Consider the following 23,097-nt stretch of genomic DNA (forward strand, 5'->3'; position numbering starts at 1 on the left):
ATTTGCTAACTTTACGTGACTTGACCTTGCCCCTCAGGCAACAATGGGCCAGCAATCAAACTTATTTTTTATTTTGTTTTTCAAGATTTTACAAAGGTATGCAACACACGATATATACTAGACTCACATACACATACACACCCTGGCACACATCACACTACACCCATGTACACTCACTCAAAACATGCACTCATTATTTCCTACTCTTTCCTCTTTGCTGACATGACATACAATGTACTACTGTGTTTCATTCACAAGCCCCAATAATAATACAAACTCAATGACTGCTGTCATCATCATCATCATCATCATCATCACATAGTTATCATCATGATCATCGTATCATCATCACTTCATTATCATGATCATCACCATATCATCATCATCATCACTATCATATCATCATCAGCAGTAACACATATTCAGCATTGTAATCATCATATCATCATCACCACTTCATCATCAACCTTTCATCCTCATTATCACATCGTACACTGATCAACAACAGAGCTGTTTATTATTATTAGTGTTTTGCCTCATCATCATCTATTCACACCTAATCCCCAAACTTTATTCAAAATTATATGTTTTCAATAGTGTAATCCCAAACCAGAAGTGCAAGCATGGATTGGGAGTAGCGAGATACGCCCCACATAACAGCCTTTCCATGTTGCAACTTCTGCTTATTTGAAACAAAATGTAATTCACATTAAAAAAAAAACATAAAAAAAAATGATGATTCTTTGTTATCTGCCCTTGTTGTCAAAGATTACACAGAGCATAGTACAGCCAGACTAAATGATAGCATAGAGGAAATATCAATAATTAACATTATACATAGATTGCTCTCTCTCTCACTGAATCATTCTCTACAATTACAGAAACAGACAAAGCGATGAAAACAGAAATAGAAAGATAAGGGATGGGGAGGGGGGAATGACATAAGAAGTCCATGGGATGTTGAAACAATTTTTTTGCTAAAGACAGTGAAACAAATATATGACAGCACTGTCAAGGATAAAAAGTATTATAATTATTTAAATATTCAATTGGATAAGGTTTTCCCATTTTTTCCAATCATTTGTGAAATTTTGTTTGTAAGACGTGTTTTTGCTATTTGAAATATATTTTTGAACAGAATAGTGATTTTGTATAATCTTTACAATGGCGTTGATATTGAGAGTAGCATGGAGGCATCTTGTTTTATATATATAATGTTTAATCATAAGAATTACTTCATTGTCAACTCTAAAGCTAGGGCTATTGTTCCTTTTAATTCCAAGTATAAAAGACTGCTTGTTGACTGAGAATGGTATTGATAAAGAATCTGTTAGTGTTTCAAATGATTGTAAAAAGTTTTGCACTTCCTGACATTCCCAAAGAAGATGAGTGATCTATTCTCTTTCTGAGTTGCATAGATTACAAAGTGGACTGGACTGCCTTAAAAAGCCTACTATTAGTTGTCTCAGAATGTGATGAGAGATCCTATACTGGAGCCATTGAAGTTTAGTATTTTTTGTAATTTTAGGAATTTTTTAACTGCAGAAATGATACCTTGATAGTTCAAAAAGTTAGTTGTCACATTGTATATTCTCTGAAAGTCTTGAAAACTAAGAAAATTATTAGTATTACCAGCTTCTAGTAAGTCTGCTATTGTTCTTATCCCTTTTCTATACCATTGCTTATAAAAAATTGATTTTCCAGATAGAGTGATATTTCTATTAAACCATATAGGTATTTCCAAAACTGATTTTTCCTTTCCTGTACACCTTTCAATTGTTGCTTGTAGTTTGTACCATACTCTGAAAACATCTTTCCAAAATTTATTTTTGATTTCATTTTTGCAGTTTTGTATATACTCACCTCCAATATTCAGTAGGATGTCAATGTTTACATTAGTCTGTAATATTGCAGACCACTTACCTGCTCTATGATAAAGTCTCCTTACCCAACTTAGTTATAATGCATCTGCAAAGGCTCTTATATTTATCATTTTTAAACCACTATTTATAAGGTCTTGCATCACTACATTTCTCTTGATTTTGTCTATTTTACTACTCCACAAAAATTCAAATATGATAGATTCGATTGTCTTAAATGCTTTTTCATCGGGATTTGGTAAAGCTATAAAGAGGTGGTTGAGCTGAGAAATTAAAAGGGATTTTATTATGTGTATTTTACCTATTGGTGTAAGATTTCTTCTTTTCCATGTATTTATAAGTGCTTTTAGCTTTACTATTTTCTTTTGAATTTTGAAGATTGACATCAAATTCTACTCCTAGAAGAGTAAACCGCTCTTGCCCCCATTGTAGATTCAAATCTGGTAAAAAAAGTATCTTCACTATACTTCTTAGACCCTATCCATATAATCTGGGTCTTATCAATGTTTACTTTAAGACCTGAAATGCTAGCATATGTATTAAGTTCTTTTAAAGATTCCGATAATGATGGTTCAGATCCATCAAGTGTGAAAAAAGTGTCATCAGCGTATTGAGATAGCAAAATAGGAAGCTCACCTGCTTTGATGCCTTTAATTCTATGGTTATTTCTAATTCTAATCACTAGAACTTCAGCACAGAGGATGAAAATATAGGGTGCGAGCGGGTCGCCTTGTCTACAGCCCCTTCTAATATCAAAGAAAGCAGATAAGTTACCTCCCTGGTTAATTGAAGCTGATACATTTTTATGTAGCGTTTTAAACCATACAATAATATCATTTTTGAATCCAAAATAGATTAAAACCTTTTCAATAAACTTCCAAGAGACAGAGTCAAACGCTTTTTCAAAGTCTACCATTAAAATCATACCTGGTACATCATTTTCTTCTGCATATTGCATTAAATCATATAGTAGTCTAGTGTTTTCTCCTATATAGCGTCCCAATATAAAACCAGTTTGATCCATATTAATTAGCTTGTCTAAAACTGACTTAAATCTATTAGAAATAACCCCTGATGCTATTTTGTATGTAACATTTAATAAGGATATTGGACGCCAGTTTTTAATCAAATGTCTAGGCTTATTCCCTTTAGGAAGGCAGGTGATCACTGCTTGTCTCTGAGTAACTGAAAGTTCTCTATGTGAATACCCATAATTTAAAGACCTGACAACATAAACACCTATCTTATTCCAAAAAATGTTTTTAAATTCTGCAGTGAACCCATCTGACACAGGACTTTTGTTGTTTTTCATATTCTTTAAACATTTACTGGCTTCTTCTAATGTGATTAAACCTTCTAAATTTTCAGCTTCTGTTTCAGAGAGTTTAGGAATACTGTTAAAATTTAGATATTCATTTAAATTAATGTCTGTAATAATTCCTTCTTCATATAGATTCTCATAAAACAATTTTACTGTTTCTAAAATCTCTTCCTGTTTTATAATTATGTCTCCTTCATCTGTCTGAACTTTCGGAATTATTTTTGATGTAAAGTTTCTATTTTCTAATCCAAAAAAATAGCTTGTTGGTTTTTCCCCTTCCTCTATCCATTGTGCTCTAGATCTCACTAAACTGCCTTTCATTCGAAGTATTCTAATCTGCTCTAATTCTCTTTTCTTAGATTCTATCTGGTTTATATCAATATTATCCTCATTTTCTAAAACCTCAAGGGGTCAGGCCTACTGGTAACATAAAATTGAATCTATTTCACTCACGAATTCTTCAGACCAAATTTGGACAAAATAACTTCATTCAACGATTCTTTACACCACATTTGGACACCACCCAATCATTCATCAAGAGGAAAGAATTGAAAGCATTTGTATTTATCTCCCATTGAGCAAAGACCCTCTGACCCCAACGGGACGGGACCTAGTATTTGTACAAGAATGGTTCCCCATTACCGTAGGTAAGACCTTACCAATCAGAAAGAAAAGATTCTAAAACAAAATTAATTATTTTTGTTAAATCCCCTATCGGGCCCATCTCTATTGCCCAAGGAGGGTCAGACACACCATTCATGTAGAGCTGATCCCTTTTTACCCATGAATATTTCAAACCAAATTTTAAACAAAGTTCAATCATTCCTACAGAAGGATTTGCTATATTTCGTCCCGGAGGGAAGCTGGTGATAGGATGGGGTGGGAGTTGGGGTCAGATCTACCGTACCGTTTATTTACAGTTGAAATTGCCTTCGTCATTAATGACAAGTAACGATTTTTCAGCAAACAATTGACAGACGACCAACGACGGGGACACCACGGTATGGCAAAGGTTCATCGGTCGTTCGAACCTGGTTATCTTATAATACTGACATTAAGAAAGCATATACATAATGTTTTGCATGCAAACATTTTTATTGGAATTGTTCAATATATATGTTACTTGTTTCTAGTACCGTTTCTGCATTACGACACTATTAAGGGTCTTATAATAATTTTGAACGACATTCTTTCAAGGAATTTACATAGTGCATACATCTGTAACAGTCAAATATGAACAACAATTTCAGCTGCATTAAGGAAATCGCTCAACACGGGTTTTCTTTGAGTAGCTGCATCATAGGTCGCGTATTTCGTACGACTGCCGGCATTAATTTCAAAATTAACGATTACGGTTCATATTATCCAAATATTTCTTATCGGGTTCTTGCTCTTTTCTTCATTGTTTATAGAGGTATATAATGATTTTTGTACAACCGCCTTTTAACGCATATTTTTTCATCACTTCACTCTAACAGTCATATGATCACCTGACACCAACTACTACTTACCTCCCTATTCAACACAAAACTCAACACGACAAAGTTATCTCAATAATACATAAATATACGTGCACATTATATATTAATCAGGCATAATTTTGTCCTCAATTTCGTATTCAATTAAATATGAAAATATAGATCAATGTAAAATATATATAAAAAGTAATATATATATATATATATATGTATGTCATGGATTTGCATGTATGGAAGTTTAAAAATATGACACGTATTAAGCAGTATTAACGTGTAGTTCCTGCAATGTGATTTATTGAAAAACGTTGTGCCTGAGAAGCCGATTTACTTTCAAAAAACACCATTAGTTCCGAATGATTTGAAGTTTTCGATCAACCCAATGCAAAATATATGAAATTGACCGAGTATGATCTTGAATCTGAACAGAATGATTAATATCAATCCTAATACAAAAATCTGTAACAGATGGAATTGGGTTTTAAAAAAATACAGAATTGAATATAGTAAATTGCAGTAAATATAAATACAAAAATAAAACCTCTTTCTGGTAAGGTATGACGAATATATGTTACATATACGAAATACATATACACAAGATAAAAATAGATAGAACACATCTCTTTGTATAGTCAAATAACACATCATCGTATAGAAATTATTGTCTTAATTATGGTATTATATTAAAAAGCTTAAATGTGATGTAACCAAGCAAACCTGATTTCATATTTTAAAAATCTAACGAAAGGACTACAGGCTAAGCATTTTTTTTAATTTCTGAGCAGATATAAGATTTCAAAACGTTTTGAGGTATTAGATTCTTAAGATTAAGATTTTTTTCACCCTGGATTCTCACTGACTAATGTTTTATGTGACCCTTACATTAAACAATGAAATAGCGACTGAAGTGTCTGTGTAAATGTGCATCGATAAATTAGTTTAAATCATTAAAGCTAAGTGTAATATTTCTTTGTGTGTATAATTAAAAGGTTAAAAAATGGTCTGATGCAAATGCTATCTAGGTAAATTATAGTCAACATTCACATTTAACACATAGCAAATTGCGAACATGGAAACATTGAAAACATATCTCTAAATATCATTTTGCCAATGTATGCAGTTAAACAATAGTGTAAGTGTCTGCATGTAAATAGTTAAGTCTTCAATACAAACTTATACTGAGAATACCATTTGTTACACATTTCATATAGCATGCACAACACAATAACAATGATATAATGATTTGAGAATATATATAAGTTTTTTATGTACAGCTTTATCGAAGTAACATAACGGTTTCACAACTGTTTACCATTAAGTATCCATAGTTATGAAGTATCTTTCTACTTCGGTTATAACCTCATCAAACGGAGACGTCATTAGGTGTTAACATCGTGTACATATTTTTGGAACTACCAAAATATGTTCTCTTTTACAACAAGAAACCAGTAAAGTATATTGTCCCTTGAGATAACAAGGCGCTAATGTTCTGAGGCAAACAAGTGTTAAACATTTACCTACACTAATATACCACTTAGTTCTTAAGTAGTAGAACCTTTGACTAATACTTATGAATGCATATATTTCCACTTGCTCTTTTTGCGAAGTATCAATTCATGTGAATTGCAGTGGTATATAAGTAGTTGAAAAAAACTATTTACAAGTCGATAGTAAAAGTCTACACTTTTGTCAAATAAAGACGCATTTGCATTGCGGTAGTCGGTCGCTAGCTAGTTGTAGTATAATCTACTTGCTAATGAAAAAGAGTCGCACTCTATTGTACAATTACGACTTAGCTATGGGACTATTGCAGATTCTGTAGACTCATATCGAATTTTCCGTCTCCAGGTTTTATTCACTGTCACTCCGTGAATCTTCTTAGTTGATGTACACGTCGGTTGCCTCTAGATAATCATTCAAGAGGGCATAGCAGAAGTGATACTGCTCCTGTGAACGAATGACATTTCAAATTTATCTCACGGAACGCTACAATTGTCTTACCAAGTTCCAACTAAACGGGAAGAGTTATTGACATATTTTGACATTCTGATACCTTTACGGTCAATAAAAGCGTTTATGAGTTTTGGTAACAAGACCTCGTGTTGTAAACATTTTTTTTCCAAATTTTTACTTACAAAACTGCTCAAAAACTCTGGTCGCCTGATAAGAAGTTGTCGTGCAGCCTGAAATACATCCACTTCCTCGTCCATTTTGATCTGGTCACGGGTGTTCGCCATAAGGCAAAATAGTCCACATTGGGTTGACCCGTCCCTGTCAAATTAAAAACAATCAAGTTAAAAAGATGTGAAACAAAATGTAACCATGCCGACGATCATCAGGTGACCATCGAGCATATGTGCTTCTGGTGATAAGCAATATTTGAACTTTGAATAATATGTAATCACTGGCAGTAAACCTATAAGAATACAGCTTTCGGCCAAAGGAGACGAACATTTTTATATAAGAAAGTCGTGCAATAAAGAATCTATAACTTACTTGCACATGACAACAACAGGTTTATTCCCACTTGACCGGCGTCTGCTTTCCACCTGCTCCAGAAGGTGAAGTATGGATTGTTTTGATGAAGGAAACTGTTTTTCTGTTGTCCACTCCTTCAACCGGAATATTCTCGAACTATGAGCTGCCTTTACATTCTGGAATTTCAAACAAGAATTATTCAATTTAACAATGCAAATTCTCACTAAAAGAGTTTTAACATGATAAACTTGGATATGTCATTTGTCTTAAAGATAAAGACTACCGATTAGGAAGAACGGGTTAAGACAAAGATATGCGTTACATTGGCGTTGCATCAGAATCTTAGTTCAGGTTGCGTGATAAATACACTCTCATGCTGACCAAGGGCACTGTAGCAGATTCACGTATCAGCTCAGAGATACAATAAGCAATACCTTTCTCTTTATTGAAACATCCATTACATCCACGTCATTAAACTCAGTTGGTGAGCCCGTTTGCTTTACGTTTAAATCACCAATATCAATGCCGATTTTGCCTTCCGGTATCCATTGTGCATCCTGTGAAAATTAACAATAAATATTATAGCACAAATATTTATAGAGACCGTGTAAACTAACGGAAAATATTAATACTCATTTTCCCCCACTCTGTACGCCCAGAAGCTAGGACCAAACCACATGGGTCTATTATTTGTTTTCGTGCGCGCAAATTCCGAAAGACTTTTTTCCATGAAATATGTAAAAGCAAGTTTTCGGTTTAAGGTAATTGAGGTTTACGTCCATCATACTTGAATCGTACCTGTCCGGGGTCCTTTTCGTTCCCGAGTATGACGATTGTGTCACACTGGTAGTCCATCACAAGGGTCCAGAGGTCAGCTCTGGTGTCCGTTAGGGGAAACTGAGTAACGATGTATCCTTGTCTGCACGTGTAAGACTAAAATATATATGTATGCATATAAGAAATCAAAAGTTTCACGCCAGGTGGTAGTTGGTGATCGTACCTGAATGTACTATCACCAACAGACAAGAACTTCACTAAAAAATATAACCCCCTTGTAAGGCTAGTGAATACACAACAGAATCTACGTGATACTGGTAAAACGTGTATATACATGTAATTTTCAAAGCATACAAGATAAACGATGAGAACAAGAAGAAATCTTATAGACCTAACATTTAGTGATATGTTACCGTAATACATAAATGTCAGAAGTCAGAATACAGCTGGTTGAGAGGATTTCCTATCTACAATACATATACAAACCGATCTTTTATTTCATGGTATATGGTATCCTACCTGTGTTATGACAGCATTGATATAGTCATTCCGGTTAGAAGGATATGATTCGAGAAAAGCCCTGAATCTATCCGCTGGAAGTAAAGTTTATATCGTTCATAGTAAGCATCCGATCTTTGTATTACCATGACATATCGATGTGAGAGTCAGTAAACCAATGTATATGTGTGCCCATAACAGAAACAAAATGATAAGCTTAAGTCTTCCAGAGCATATTAGAACGTAATCTTTCTTCTTATATTCTTTAAAAAAAATAAGTAATGGCATTGTTTCCTTAAACAAAAATTCTTTAAAAACGGTATAATTTTCTCTCTTAATTGTCATGTAAACTTAAATGTACCGATGAATTCATCAAAAATATTTAAATATCAGTTACCCAACAGCATTTTAAATGCGTGCTTTTTAAATCAGTTCTCATTATATATACCTGCCAATATTCGCATCGTCCTGTTTTTCGCACCGTTTTCTGGAAGTGAAGAAGCCAAGAAGTCTTTTTCCAGCTTGTAATCGGGTTTGAGATCCAACATCAACTAAAACAAGTTTAACAATATATTGTTTGCATGTGACTTATGAATCGCATATATTTTTGTTGTTAAATACTAATTATGTTTTAAGCATGATGTCAATTTTCCGTGACTGTCGAACTCCGATGAAAATTTCGTTATATGATTGCAAATGAATTAGAAATAATAAGATTACATTCATATTTGTTATATTACCAAATTACCACAAAAACAATAACGCCTCTGCTGCAAGAATGGAATTTAATATGTAATTACTCAACCACACTCTGACCTTATCATACAGTAATTTTGTAATATGAGTTGTGGTGGACTTTGCATTGGCAAAGTTTTTTTTTATCTCCATTGATTTTTTCGTAAATAACTGTCTTAATTATTTTTTCTCAATTAATTTTTTTCCATAATGACGTCTTTAGGATTAAATATACTTTGAACTCATCCCTCAGCTTTGTCTGGTTTTGAGGTTGTCCCGTCAGCGAGAGAGCATGATACAGTGTAACAAACTCTGATTTCGATATAAGGGTATCTTGAAGATCAAAAGCTTCAGACAGGATTTCATGAAGAGCAATGTACTGTTCCTGTAAAAAGAAACGGAGGTTTCCTTTTTAAAATGCATTGGCGGTATTATAAATAATCTTGCTCATTATGTGTTGTGTTATGTATAGAAAATAGTGGACAAAAATAATCTATTGTTTGACCTACCACTGTTTGAACCATGTTCATTCTGTCCTTCCTCATCGTATCTACAAAATGTCGGATGTCGATGCGATCATACTTTTTACCGAAATCCAACAAAGCGTCAAGGGCAATGAACGTGCCTGTCCTTCCAATACCAGCACTAAAATATACAATTAAACTTTTCTGAAATGTCAGAAGTGTGTATGAATTGTACGTGCTCAGTTCTATCTCTACCTATTTTATAAAGAAAGTTTCTTGATATCAGATACGATATACATGTATATATGATATTGATATATACACATAAATTTGTATTGTACCTTACCTTGCTCTAGTGAAAATATTTGAAATGAGATGTTAGTAGCATGGAGTGGGAAATATATTTATAATACCACGAAAACATGGATGGAGATGTATTTGATATCTGCATCAAATCATAACCTAGATTTTTCAAAGTTAGTGTAATGTATTGTATACATAAAGTTCCTTTATTACCAGAAAATACTACCGAATTAGAATAGGTTTTGTCAAAATTCACTTGTTTTATATACTCAATGAAATGACCAATCATATAATCCTATGAACGCCCTCAATACCGATAGTGTACCTGCAGTGAATAACCATTTGGCCAGGAAGGTCAGTTCTCTGAAGTTTCACACGACGATGGAACAGAACAAGTTCTAACGTGTTCGGCGTCCCGTGGTCTGGCCATGTCGTGAAATGAAACTGTTGAATCTCTCTCTTTTCCTTTGACTGATTTGAAAGGAAATAAGTATTATATTTGAATTTATTTCGTTGTAATAATAAAAGAGTAAAGTATGCATATATACTAACATTCATACAAAACAATACATCATTCTAAAGTATAGTTATGATTGAACAAAAGCAAATACTGAACCGAAACCAAGGGTGAATATCGAAATAATATCATTCCATAACTAAGTATCTTTTATATCTTGATTAGAAGGTAGCTACATAATGTTTAGTTTTGCAGTCAAATCAATTTCATTGGGATACCTTTCGTTCGATGAGCGTGATATTCCTCACAACATGGGAAGCATAGTCTCGTTCCCTTTGGAGTGTTATGTCGAATGTTTTTGTTGTCATTGGATCCCCTTCGTCAGGCCAGTACTTGACACATTTTACCTAAATGAATTATGATTACTTCTATTGATACATATAGATGTCGTATTTGTTATTGTATATTCATCTTGATAACGGAATATGTAAGTTTGAAGTTTGTAAAACAGCTCTATGAAGCATGAATTTGCTTTTATCTCATTCAATATTGTTGTTTACGCCGTGCTCTAGATTATTTTATCTTATCATATGATGCTACTGTGTTTACCTTCGAAGACATCTCAGCGATAATATGAAATTGAGGAAAATCTAAATTGACCGAAATAAATGTGTAGATTTTAAAAGTGTATTTGTTTCCTCTATTAATTTATGCAAAACTCATAGGATTTGAAATACCATTTTATAATTAGTATTTCAACAAACATCGAAGACTAAGATATTTAATGAAAGAATGCATATATGGCTGTAATTACCTTTATACCTTCTACTAAATTTGTAAGCATCACTATCTTTCCAGAGTTAAGAATCCAGATCATTCTCCAAAAGTCATCGGTCGATGACCGTATGGGTCCTATGATAAAGTAAAATGAAGATTCATAATAATGAGCCCTGATATTACGAATATGGTTAACTTATATTAGTTTAACTATTAATGACAGAATAATCTGAGTTTGATTGCTGAGTGCATCGCCCTATGAACAGCAAGGGTAATTGCGAAGCGGGTCCTCTTTTACTAATTGATGGCTATGTCACTAAATTGAATGCAGGAGACTGCCGATGGTCTTTCAACTTGATTCAGGGGAAGTTACTTATCCATGGACTTAAGTACGAAAGCACAACACGACCCGTGATTTCAGCGTCCTGAAAAACACAACCTCTCTGGAAGGTTTCGAACCACAACTGGTCACTCTTATGAGCTATTACGATTACGACCTCTGTCATCTAAGATACTTGTAGTTACCTTGGGTTGCAACATAGACTTGTCTTTCTTCTACGCTCTGGAAATTAACACAATATTTGATTATATAATAAAAGAAACATAATATCTGATCGTATTAAAAGTACCTTGCGGAAAAAAAGTTTAAAATATGAAAATCCCTAGAATAGTTCAAATATATACAGAAAAAGTAATTATCTAACTAATTATAATAAAAAAGAAAGATCAGGCATGCAAAGCTGTAAACACGTATCGGTTCCCATAAAATCGATAACTGAAATCAGTTTGCATAGTTGATACCTACGTCTATGTAGTTGGCGTTTATATAGTCTGATCCTTTTTCGCCTAGACGGTCGTCAAGTATAACTCTTGAATGGTCATCTGGACATTATATAAAATATAGATAAGTGTGTGAGTTTATACTTGATCGATGAATGGTCAAATACTATCAGTACTATCGTAAAGAAAGGTAGAAATTTTCTATTGTGAATTAAACCATAAACATTCATAGATGAATGACTGTATATGAGAAAGTAATTTAGATGACTACTTACACGGAAATATGGATTTGAATCTATTTTTAGACTTATTCTGTTCCGCAATCGTGTGTGGATGAATGGCTCCTAATGGGAATTTCTGTGAAAATAAAATGTTTAAAAAACATCTTTCAGGATAATTTTGATAAATTAAGTAAAAATGCTTTTCTGCATAAATCAATATTAGTATACACACTCTTCTTCATTTCTTACAAATCTAGGAAACGATTATTGATTTTACGTTAATGACATGGAACACGGCGGAATTACTTTATCTTTTTATATGTATTTTTCATAAGAAAAATTTCAAAAGAATTTACACAAATCCTATTAGGCAATTTCAAGAAAAAACTAGTTTGTTTATCAATAATATACCACAATGATGTGAAGTTTTTAACAACACATTTTTTCAATAAAACAGGACCAGTTCCTGTCTAAAGCACCGACAGTGCAGTAACGTTTAATTACTATTCATAAAAACACGATGATATACAGCTTTGTATAAAATGTGTTATTACTTCAAATTCCGAAATGAATTTCTTTTCTTCATTTGCCATTTTTTCAGCAATCAATGACTTGAGCCTACTGACAGGAAAACCAATTGGTCCTTCATTGCAGTAAACATTCTCTAGGTTTTCTGGCTTTTCTTGTACATTTCTGTTGGCAATGTTGACATATACTTGTCCTTTCGTTTCATCTGAAATGGAATCAAGTTATATATATTTAGCAAAACATCGAAATCGGCCCAACACGTCAATGTGAAATATCAACTTTTCATACTGATTCTTCACATGAACAAATTAATTTCTACCACACCCACCCAAAACCCTATAAGAAAATATGCAATATAATACTTGACGGTAGAACGATGGTTTTATACCTGAATGCCTGTTTGAGTTGTTTGACGATTGTGCCTTTTCGTATAGTACTGGAGGCGCTGGTGTGCTTTCTCTGGACAAGGCCGATCTTCTTCTGAATGAAAGAAAAACATATTAACTGTGAAATCAGCCTTTGAGGACTCAGAACGGCTTTTGGATATAGATATTTTATGTTTTATTTTATATCTATAACTTCTAACATTTAAAATATTCATATACTAAATGCATAAAGCATCATGCCGATTAATTTGAATGAATGAAAGTGCATGAAAATATATACAAGTGTTAATTCCTATGTTTATATATTTTTATAGTATATGTATTTAATTGTACATGCTCCGTTCACCAAATGAACACTTGCTTGGCACTATTTACCGTTTGACTAAACACACTGTTACTATGATCACAACAATCAGCAGAACAACAGCTGCTCCTCCTCCAGCGTACGTTCCTATATTACCGCCTTCATCTCCCGACTGTCTGGCTTCTACAATAAGAAAATTAATGAGGAAACAGTTGTGATGGCCACCATAAGTAACATTTGTAACTGACATACATTTCCATATATAGCAATAAGAGTTGTAAGAAATTAACTTAAGGGATCCATTGAACGTATCAGCTAATATTGTCCCTAGTTAGTAATGTGTATATATAGTTTTAACCTACAATTTAAAATAATACCTTTGACATCACAACGCTGACCTGTCCAACCCGTCAGACATGATTTCTCACAAAATCCTGTTGCCATATCACAGCGTGGTGCTTCACAGTTACCACAAACCATCGAACACGAAGTATTGTAATAACCATCGATACAAGCTGAAACGAATTAGTGAATGATGTCCCGAGATATATATATGTATGCATATATGTCATATTGGCATACTCAAACACACGAAATTCGACAGATACTGATTTCATCCAAAGCTTCAAGACTTTTTCTTATTAACACCACCAGACTGAAATTACTTTCGATATGTTTATTTCAAGTGATACTTTATAGGTTTACATTGAAGGAAATACTAATGAGTAAGAACAAATAACTAACTGATGTAAAATAAGATTAAGGAGCAAAACAAAGATAAAAAAATGACTACTTAAACACTGTCCTCCATCTTGGGCACAGGTCGTACAGTGATCTGAACAAGGCAGACTACAGTTGTCTCCATATGTACCGTTAGCACATCCAGCTTATATGTAAAATGAAATTCACTTTATTACAGAACACATTGAAATGAAATAACATGTGAACACTGCTGTATATATCATGATAAAAAGCAAAGGTGATTTTCATCAGCTATGAACATATTTACTTCTATTTCACAAATATGATAACGATTTTACTGATATTGATAGTACATATAATACCTTGACTATATTGAAACGATCGTCCAACAAGATTTACTGTTATTGTAATTTTACATGTATCATGTGTATTTCAGTTTCTGTTAACTATCATACTGACGGTAAGTAATGATATATATTACCTGTACAGCGACCACTGAAATTGCAATCTGTCTCCAAACAATTTTCCGAACACGGGGAGCAAGATGGACCAAAATGACCAAATTTACAATCTGAAATATTAAGACTTTACATTAAGCATATGCAATGATTCAGAAAGAGCTAAAAAAATCGTGGAAAATAAACTATACAACGTAATTGGCATCCGATGATGGTTTTCCTATGATTTTTTTTAAATAATGAAAGTCATCTTATGGAATAACGTTATTCAATTAAATTAAATGTCGGGTTATATATACATGAAAAAATGCAACCTTATACATGTCTGGTTTTATGCAGCAACACGTTATAGCATTTTATTTCATATACGTCAGTGAAGCATTTTCCCCTTACCTCTTTACCCACTAGGGGTCCCTATTATGTTCAAGGGTTTTTTTATTGGCTGAAACGTCCTTATCGTCAGCTGGTTGGATGATATTTCAATACTCAATCACCAGACAAAAATCAGCGACGGCATATTTTTTAGTAGTCGGAGCACAAAATTATCATTAATTTTTGCTTTTTCGTGGTGTATCATTTGACTAGGTTGCGTTTTCCATAATTTTGTTTCCTATTATTGCCATCCTATGATGGTTTTCTTATGATATTTTGATAATAAAAGTCAGATTACTTATTCAGTTCAATTAATGTGCGGCATGCCTAGGTAATACTAACGAGAAAATAAGTTTATCAGAAGTAAAATTTGAAGGGTTAATCCTTGCTTAACTTGGTCTTATCGTGTTGAATGTGGGGTTAAATAGTTTTGGTACAAGGACAACATAGACTTTTTAAGTAGAAATATAGGAATTTATCAAACTAACAAAGACATATCATCCATAGTGATACAAGGTTTCCAGTGATTGTATATGTTTTGTAGTTTTTACAGACTAACTTTCTAGTCATTGCATTTCAATTCGCCGATTTTTCTGTTTGAACGCGGACAAAGAGAAGATTCAATAAATAAATTTTCCGTCAAATCTTTCCCGTGTATATTTCGAGTTATCTCTAATTTGGTATATAAAGCATTTTTTGTAAGCGATTCTTACCAGGTAACAGCATAAATGGTATAATATCTCATGCAGAGGCAAATTTTCTTGTCAAATATAGCGTCGAACTACTAGACATCAAATAACATGCTAATATTTCCCGAACTATTTTAACTATTTTAAAGCTAGTCATACTCGTGAAATGTATATGAAATTAAACTGGAAACCAATAAAAGGCAGCTAAACACTTAGCTTAACTCATGCATCCAGATCATGATTTTTGTTTATTTTTAACTTCGTTTTCATCTACATCAAGTAGGCATTGGGTTTTACGTTTTTCCTCCCTTGCAATTTCCTGAAGTACATAAGTAGTTAGTTTCCCCTGGGAAAGGAAGGAAAGTTTGAAATTCACGATTCTAAGTCTTTCCCACCTACTTCCACCCAAGATTTCAGTCCTCCGTTTTTTTTTTTTTTTTTTACATATTTCATTATTCGGGCGGAGTTTGGCAATTACTATTCAAGCTTTTCATTAGTGATACTTTTACATATTTCTAACAAATCATGTATTTGTTTTTCCCATTTTCATATTGATAATGCCATGGTGTATATTTCATGTGTGTCAACATTGTCTTCGAATTAATGTGTTTGCATTGAACGTTCCCATACGCTGACCATATTCATTTACATCATTCTATTTGTTTATGTGACAAGATGGAGGATAAATATATGTAAACATCCTCTATATACTGAAACAATATCAGACACAGCGCTCCCTACACAGTTTTAAGATGTGATTTCATTCAATCTGCCTCAAGAACATTGTTGAAATTGTTCATGGGTATTCTTCTCTGTGGTGTACACTTCATTAATAGTACTCCCTTTCGTGACTCAGATTAATCATTCTCTTATTCAAAATGCTTCTTATTTCAATAGCTGCACGCGAATAACTCGATTTTGAATTCAACAATTGAATTGCTCATACAAAAATATCTAAAGCTAAGAAAGGTATGAAAGAAAGGCCAATAACCCTTAACGGTTACCTGACTGTTAAGATTGTTTTCACTTGTGGAACTTGAGAAGAAGATATTTTTAATAGACGTTGTTCAGGGAAACTATAATTGCGTGGTCATGTTGGAAGATGACTGTAATGTCTACCATATTGAAATTTCGGCGGGACCAAATTATATCCACATTTTGTCGGTTTCCTTTCCAAAATCCGCAAACATATTTTAAGCTTAATGGCATCAGTGGGATTTGAGAAGTGTTTCAAGACGCAGCAAAACTGTATTTCGGCCGGACCCAAAAATTAAAACGCTTGGTCAGGAACATCTCAGAATTATTTCAGGCAAGTTTTAGCAAAATCACATGGAGGGAATTTCAGGAGGCGTTTAAAATGTGAAAAGTTTACGTATGGCGGACGGTACATGACGACGGGTGAGATATGATGCCTTAAGGTCATCATGACCTTTCGGTTCAGATAACTGGAAAAAGGATAAACTGCTTTGGATAGATTTTTCTCGATTTAGAATTGTCAAATGTTCTTTCCGAAACTATTTGGTAATATCAGAAAAAATATAATTTTAATGAGTGTACTACAGACCAGAACACTTTCCGTTTGTCTTGTTACATGTGCTATCGCCACAGCTGTATGGACATTTCTTAAGGCACCATGAGCCGTATCTGCCTTCTGGACATTCTACAAATATATAAGACATTTCTGATGTCAAAATTATCAAATGGTCATTGTTCAGAAATAGTATCGTTTCGTTACGTTGTCAGTGGAAAGGTTATGATACAACTTGTAGAGAATTGACTCTGATTAATATGGATAATTAACAATATCAGAAATACTTAGGAATATTAAAATTCATTACAAAAATAGCAAGAAATAAATAAGTTTGTTATCTTAATAGCAATAAATTGATAGGAATCTGTGTAAAAATCAAAATATTACCAAAACAAAATCGTGAACTACTTATTGAGCGATTTGAGATGGCTTAAAGGGCCAATTTCAGTCAAATTCAATTTTCATCAAAGATTTGAAGATTTCGTGATAGATATTAAATGCGAACAGAAAAAGTTTCGCAAGATGTTTATATCGAAAACATGGAACAAAGAATACATGGCTGAACAGTGATACATACGAGGCAAGCTAAAGTATTCATAACAAAAGATTCATAAATCACATGTGTAATGGGAAGGACTTTTATCACATTAACAATTGGGTTCACAATTTGTTTTGTTTTTTGTTTGTTTGTTTGTTTGTTTGTTTTTTTGGGGTTTTTTTTTTCGTTTTTGTTGATTTTCCCTTTTTTTCATTTACGGTGATGTCTATATGCAAACTTCGAGGATATGATAACATATCATTACCATTTCTAGACATCACAATTAATCCTAAAACAGGAGTCAATATCTAAATATTGCAAAGGCTCCAAATACTATGACAGTCATGTAAAACATTGTAAAAGATTTGAAGATAAATGGCTTTTTTTTCCATGTGAAAAGTTGTAAATCATTCAAAAGTGCAATACAAAATTGTATGGTTTTTGTTTTTAAGTAAAATATTATTGGTATAGCACAGTTTCATACTGTATGGTATAACACAGTTTAAAATTGTTGATATATTATTTGGTATAGCACAGTTTAATACTGTTGATATATTGTATGGTATAGCACAGTTTCATACTGTATGGTATAACACAGTTTAAAATTGTTGATATATTATTTGGTATAGCACAGTTTAATACTGTTGATATATTGTATGGTATAGCACAGTTTCATACTGTATGGTATAACACAGTTTAAAATTGTTGATATATTATTTGGTATAGCACAGTTTAATACTGTTGATATATTGTATGGTATAGCACAGTTTCATAATGTTGATATATTGTATGGTATAGCACAGTTTAATACTGTTGATATATTGTATGGTATAGCACAGTTTAATACTGTTGATATATTGAATGGTATAGCACAGTTTAATACTGTTGATATATTGTATGGTATAGCACAGTTTAATACTGTTGATATATTGTATGGTATAGCAGAGTTTAATACTGTTGATATATTGTGTGGTATAGCACAGTTTAATACTGTTGATATATTGTATGGTATAGCACAGTTTAATACTGTTGATATATTGTATGGTATAGCACAGTTTAATACTGTTGATATATTGTATGGTATAGCACAGTTTAATACTGTTGATATATTGTATGGTATAGCACAGTTTAATACTGTTGATATATTGTATGGTATAGCACAGTTTAATACTGTTGATATATTGTATGGTATAGCACAGTTTAATACTGTTGATATATTGTATGGTATAGCACAGTTTAATACTGTTGATATATTGTATGGTATAGCACAGTTTAATACTGTTGATATATTGTATGGTATAGCACAGTTTAATACTGTTGATATATTGTATGGTATAGCACAGTTTAATACTGTTGATATATTGTATGGTATAGCACAGTTTAATACTGTTGATATATTGTATGGTATAGCACAGTTTAATACTGTTGATATATTGTATGGTATAGCACAGTTTAATACTGTTGATATATTGTATGGTATAGCACAGTTTAATACTGTTGATATATTGTATGGTATAGCACAGTTTCATAATGTTGATATATTGTATGGTATAGCACAGTTTAATACTGTTGATATATTGTATGGTATAGCACAGTTTCATAATCTTGGTATATTGTATGGTATAGCACAATTTAATACTGTTGGTATTTTTTGTATTTTTAAAGCACAATTAAACTCTGTTAGAAGATTTAACTAAACATTTGCTGGAAGTATACAACTGTACAAAAAAATCTCGGTATTATATTGTTAACAAAGTACTGATATAATGTTTCATTACTTACAGATTATTCGTTCAAATTTGTTACTATACCAACCTGTACAATGTCCATTAGACTTCTGACAGACGTTAGCTTCACATTGGGTCGGGCATGGAAATTCACATCGTGGTCCGTAGAAACCTTGTTTACAAGCTGTATAGAACAAAAATAACTAAGTAAGTTTTGTAGGATTATTTCCGCTGAATCAGATAATATATTATATGATATAGCACAATTTAATACTGTTGGTATTTTTTGTATTTTTAAAGCACAATTAAACTCTGTTAGAAGATTTAACTAAACATCTGCCGGAAGTATACAACTGTACAAAAAACCTCGGTATGATAATGTTAACAAAGTACTGATATAATGTTTCATTACTTACAAATTATTCGTTCAAATTTGTTGCTATACCAACCTGTACAATATCCATTAGACTTCTGACAGACGTTAGATTCACATTGGGTCGGGCATTGAATTTCACATTGTGGTCCGTAGAAACCTTGTTTACAAGCTGTATAGAGTAAAAATAACATAGTAAGATTTCTATGATTATTTCCGCTGAATCCAGATCCCCATTTTCCCCATTATGATGATTCCTGTTACTTACAGACATGGCGAGTTCTCAAAATCGCATGAGTCCAACAGGAAAAGCATAAGCCCAGGACTCAAATATCTGAGACTCAAAAATCACTTACAACGCTAAATTTTTATAACCTCACTTATCAATGTCACGTACATATTGACAGTATATTTTATGTTAGATTACAATTATTTTTCTCATTTTTAGTCAATTGTTTGTATGAAGTATATCCAGAAAATTAAAAAGTATATATGTGTAAAATGTGATACAAAATACGGTTTCGCAAGATGTTTATATCGAAAACATGGAACAAAGAATACATGGCTGAACAGTGATACATACGAGGCAACCTAAAGTATTCATAACAAAAGATTCATAAATCACATGTGTAATGGGAAAGACTTTTATCACATTAACAATTGGGTTTACAATTTGTTTTGTTTTTTGTTTGTTTGTTTGTTTGTTTGTTTGTTTTTTTGGGTTTTTTTTTTTTTTTTTTTCCTTTTTGTTGATTTTCCCTTTTTTTCATTTACGGTGATGTCTATATGCAAACTTCGAGGATATGATAACATATCATTACCATTTCTAGACATCACAATTAATCCTAAAACAGGAGTCAATATCTAAATATTGCAAAGGCTCCAAATACTATGACAGTCATGTAAAACATTGTAAAAGATTTGAAGATAAATGGCTTTTTTTTCCATGTGAAAAGTTGTAAATCATTCAAAAGTGCAATACAAAATTGTATGGTTTTTGTTTTTAAGTAAAATATTATTGCATTTTTATCAATTCGTCTTTTGCTACTATAAAAAGATATGTCCAACTTATTTCTATACATACTTGTACATTCACCGTTATACTGGTCACAGCCATAAGGGTCACAGGAGGTCCTGCATTGATTTAAACATCTAGATCCGTAGTAACCCTGTTTACATGCTGTATAAAATATAAATAGTGGTAATTTTTAATAACATATCATATCAATGTCATACTCTTTTCTATATTCCAGTATATATTGTATGTATTAGAACATTTTGATATTATTCATATATTGACATATTTTATGATATACCAAAATTTAATACTGTCGATGCATTGTATGATACAGCATATTTTAATACTGCTGATATAGTGTATGATATAACACTGTTTTGTACTATTGATATAGTGTATGATATATTAAAGTTTTGCACTGTTGATATATTGTATGGTATAGCACAGTTTCATACTGTATGGTATAACACAGTTTAAAATTGTTGATATATTATTTGGTATAGCACAGTTTAATACTGTTGATATATTGTATGGTATAGCACAGTTTCATACTGTTGATATATTGTATGGTATAGCACAGTTTAATACTGTTGATATATTGTATGGTATAGCACAGTTTAATACTGTTGATATATTGTATGGTATAGCACAGTTTCATACTGTATGGTATAGCACAGTTTAATAAAGTTGATATATTGTATGGTATAGCAGTTTAATACTGTTGCACAGTTTAATACTGTTGATATATTGAATGGTATAGCACAGTTTAATACTGTTGATATATTGTATGGTATAGCACAGTTTAATACTGTTGATATATTGTATGGTATAGCACAGTTTAATACTGTTGATATATTGTATGGTATAGCACAGTTTCATACTGTATGGTATAGCACAGTTTCATAATGTTGGTATATTGTATGGTATAGCAGTTTAATACTGTTGATATATTATTTGGTATAGCACAGTTTAATACTGTTGATATATTGTATGGTATAGCACAGTTTAATACTGTTGATATATTATTTGGTATAGCACAGTTTAATACTGTTGATATATTGTATGGTATAGCACAGTTTAATACTGTTGATATATTATTTGGTATAGCACAGTTTAATACTGTTGATATATTGTATGGTATAGCACAGTTTAATACTGTTGATATATTGTATGGTATAGCACAGTTTCATACTGTATGGTATAGCACAGTTTCATAATGTTGGTATATTGTATGGTATAGCAGTTTCATACTGTTGATATATTGTATGGTATAGCACAGTTTAATACTGTTGATATATTGTATGGTATAGCACAGTTTCATAATGTTGGTATATTGTATGGTATAGCACAGTTTAATACTGTTGATATATTGTATGGTATAGCACAGTTTAATACTGTTGATATATTGTATGGTATAGCACAGTTTAATACTGTTGATATATTGTATGGTATAGCACAGTTTAATACTGTATGATATATATATTTTGGTATAGCACAGTTTAATACTGTTGATATATTGTATGGTATAGCACAGTTTCATACTGTTGGTATAGCACAGTTTCATAATGTTGATATATTGTATGGTATAGCAGTTTCATAATGTTGATATATTGTATGGTATAGCACAGTTTAATACTGTTGATATATTGTATGGTATAGCACAGTTTAATACTGTTGATATATTGTATGGTATAGCACAGTTTAATACTGTTGATATATTGTATGGTATAGCACAGTTTCATACTGTTGATATATTGTATGGTATAGCACAGTTTCATACTGTTGATATATTGTATGGTATAGCACATTTTAATACTGTTGATATATTGTATGGTATAGCACAGTTTAATACTGTTGATATATTGTATGGTATAGCACAGTTTAATACTGTTGATATATTGAATGGTATAGCACAGTTTCATAATGTTGATATATTGTATGGTATAGCACAGTTTCATACTGTTGATATATTGTATGGTATAGCACAGTTTAATACTGTTGATATATTGTATGGTATAGCACAGTTTCATACTGTTGTTTCTAAAGCACAATTAAACTCTGTTAGAAGATTTAACTAAACATCTGCCGGAAGTATACAACTGTACAAAAAAACTCGGTATGACATTGTTAACAAAGTACTGATATAATGTTTCATTACTAACAAATTATTCGTTCAAATTTGTTATTATACCAACCTGTACAATATCCATTAGACTTCTGACAGACGTTAGGTTCACATTGGGTCGGGCATGGAAAATAACATCGTGGTCCGTAGAAACCTTGTTTACAAGCTGTATAGAACAAA

The 23,097-nt window shown here is 32.2% G+C and overlaps 1 protein-coding gene across 1 annotated transcript; it reads right to left on the reverse strand.

The window, feature by feature from the left end:
* Nucleotides 1-5,225: 5,225 nt before the first annotated feature.
* On the reverse strand, nucleotides 5,226-20,907 carry LOC132560689 (receptor-type tyrosine-protein phosphatase kappa-like). The gene is made up of 23 exons (XM_060225357.1): nucleotides 20,859-20,907; nucleotides 17,170-17,265; nucleotides 14,568-14,657; nucleotides 14,178-14,270; nucleotides 13,762-13,899; nucleotides 13,456-13,567; nucleotides 13,083-13,174; nucleotides 12,721-12,899; nucleotides 12,221-12,302; nucleotides 11,971-12,047; nucleotides 11,691-11,727; nucleotides 11,203-11,300; nucleotides 10,667-10,795; nucleotides 10,257-10,402; nucleotides 9,674-9,809; nucleotides 9,400-9,549; nucleotides 8,878-8,980; nucleotides 8,451-8,524; nucleotides 7,953-8,087; nucleotides 7,589-7,711; nucleotides 7,173-7,330; nucleotides 6,812-6,947; nucleotides 5,226-6,623 (listed from the first exon to the last, which is right to left on the reverse strand). The coding sequence occupies exons 5-23, from the start codon at nucleotides 13,862-13,864 to the stop codon at nucleotides 6,555-6,557; spliced, it is 2,139 nt and encodes a 712-aa protein (XP_060081340.1). The 5' UTR covers nucleotides 13,865-13,899; nucleotides 14,178-14,270; nucleotides 14,568-14,657; nucleotides 17,170-17,265; nucleotides 20,859-20,907; the 3' UTR covers nucleotides 5,226-6,554.
* Nucleotides 20,908-23,097: the final 2,190 nt, after the last annotated feature.

Source organism: Ylistrum balloti, unplaced genomic scaffold (assembly GCF_031769215.1).
Source record: "Ylistrum balloti isolate Yb309-2 unplaced genomic scaffold, AGI_CSIRO_Ybal_v1 Utg371102, whole genome shotgun sequence".
NCBI classification, from domain to species: Eukaryota; Metazoa; Mollusca; class Bivalvia; order Pectinida; family Pectinidae; genus Ylistrum; species Ylistrum balloti.

What these genes read in the sequence shown, in the direction of transcription:
- LOC132560689 (XM_060225357.1), bottom strand. Translation starts at nt 13,864, where the DNA reads ATGGTTTGTGGTAACTGTGAAGCACCACGCTGTGATATGGCAACAGGA. An exon ending in ATTTAGTAGAAGGTATAAAG is followed by an intron (nt 10,796 to 11,202) that starts GTAATTACAGCC and finishes TAATTCATTTAG; the next exon opens with GTAAAATGTGTCAAGTACTG. An exon ending in ACGAAAAGGACCCCGGACAG is followed by an intron (nt 7,712 to 7,952) that starts GTACGATTCAAG and finishes TAATTTTCACAG; the next exon opens with GATGCACAATGGATACCGGA.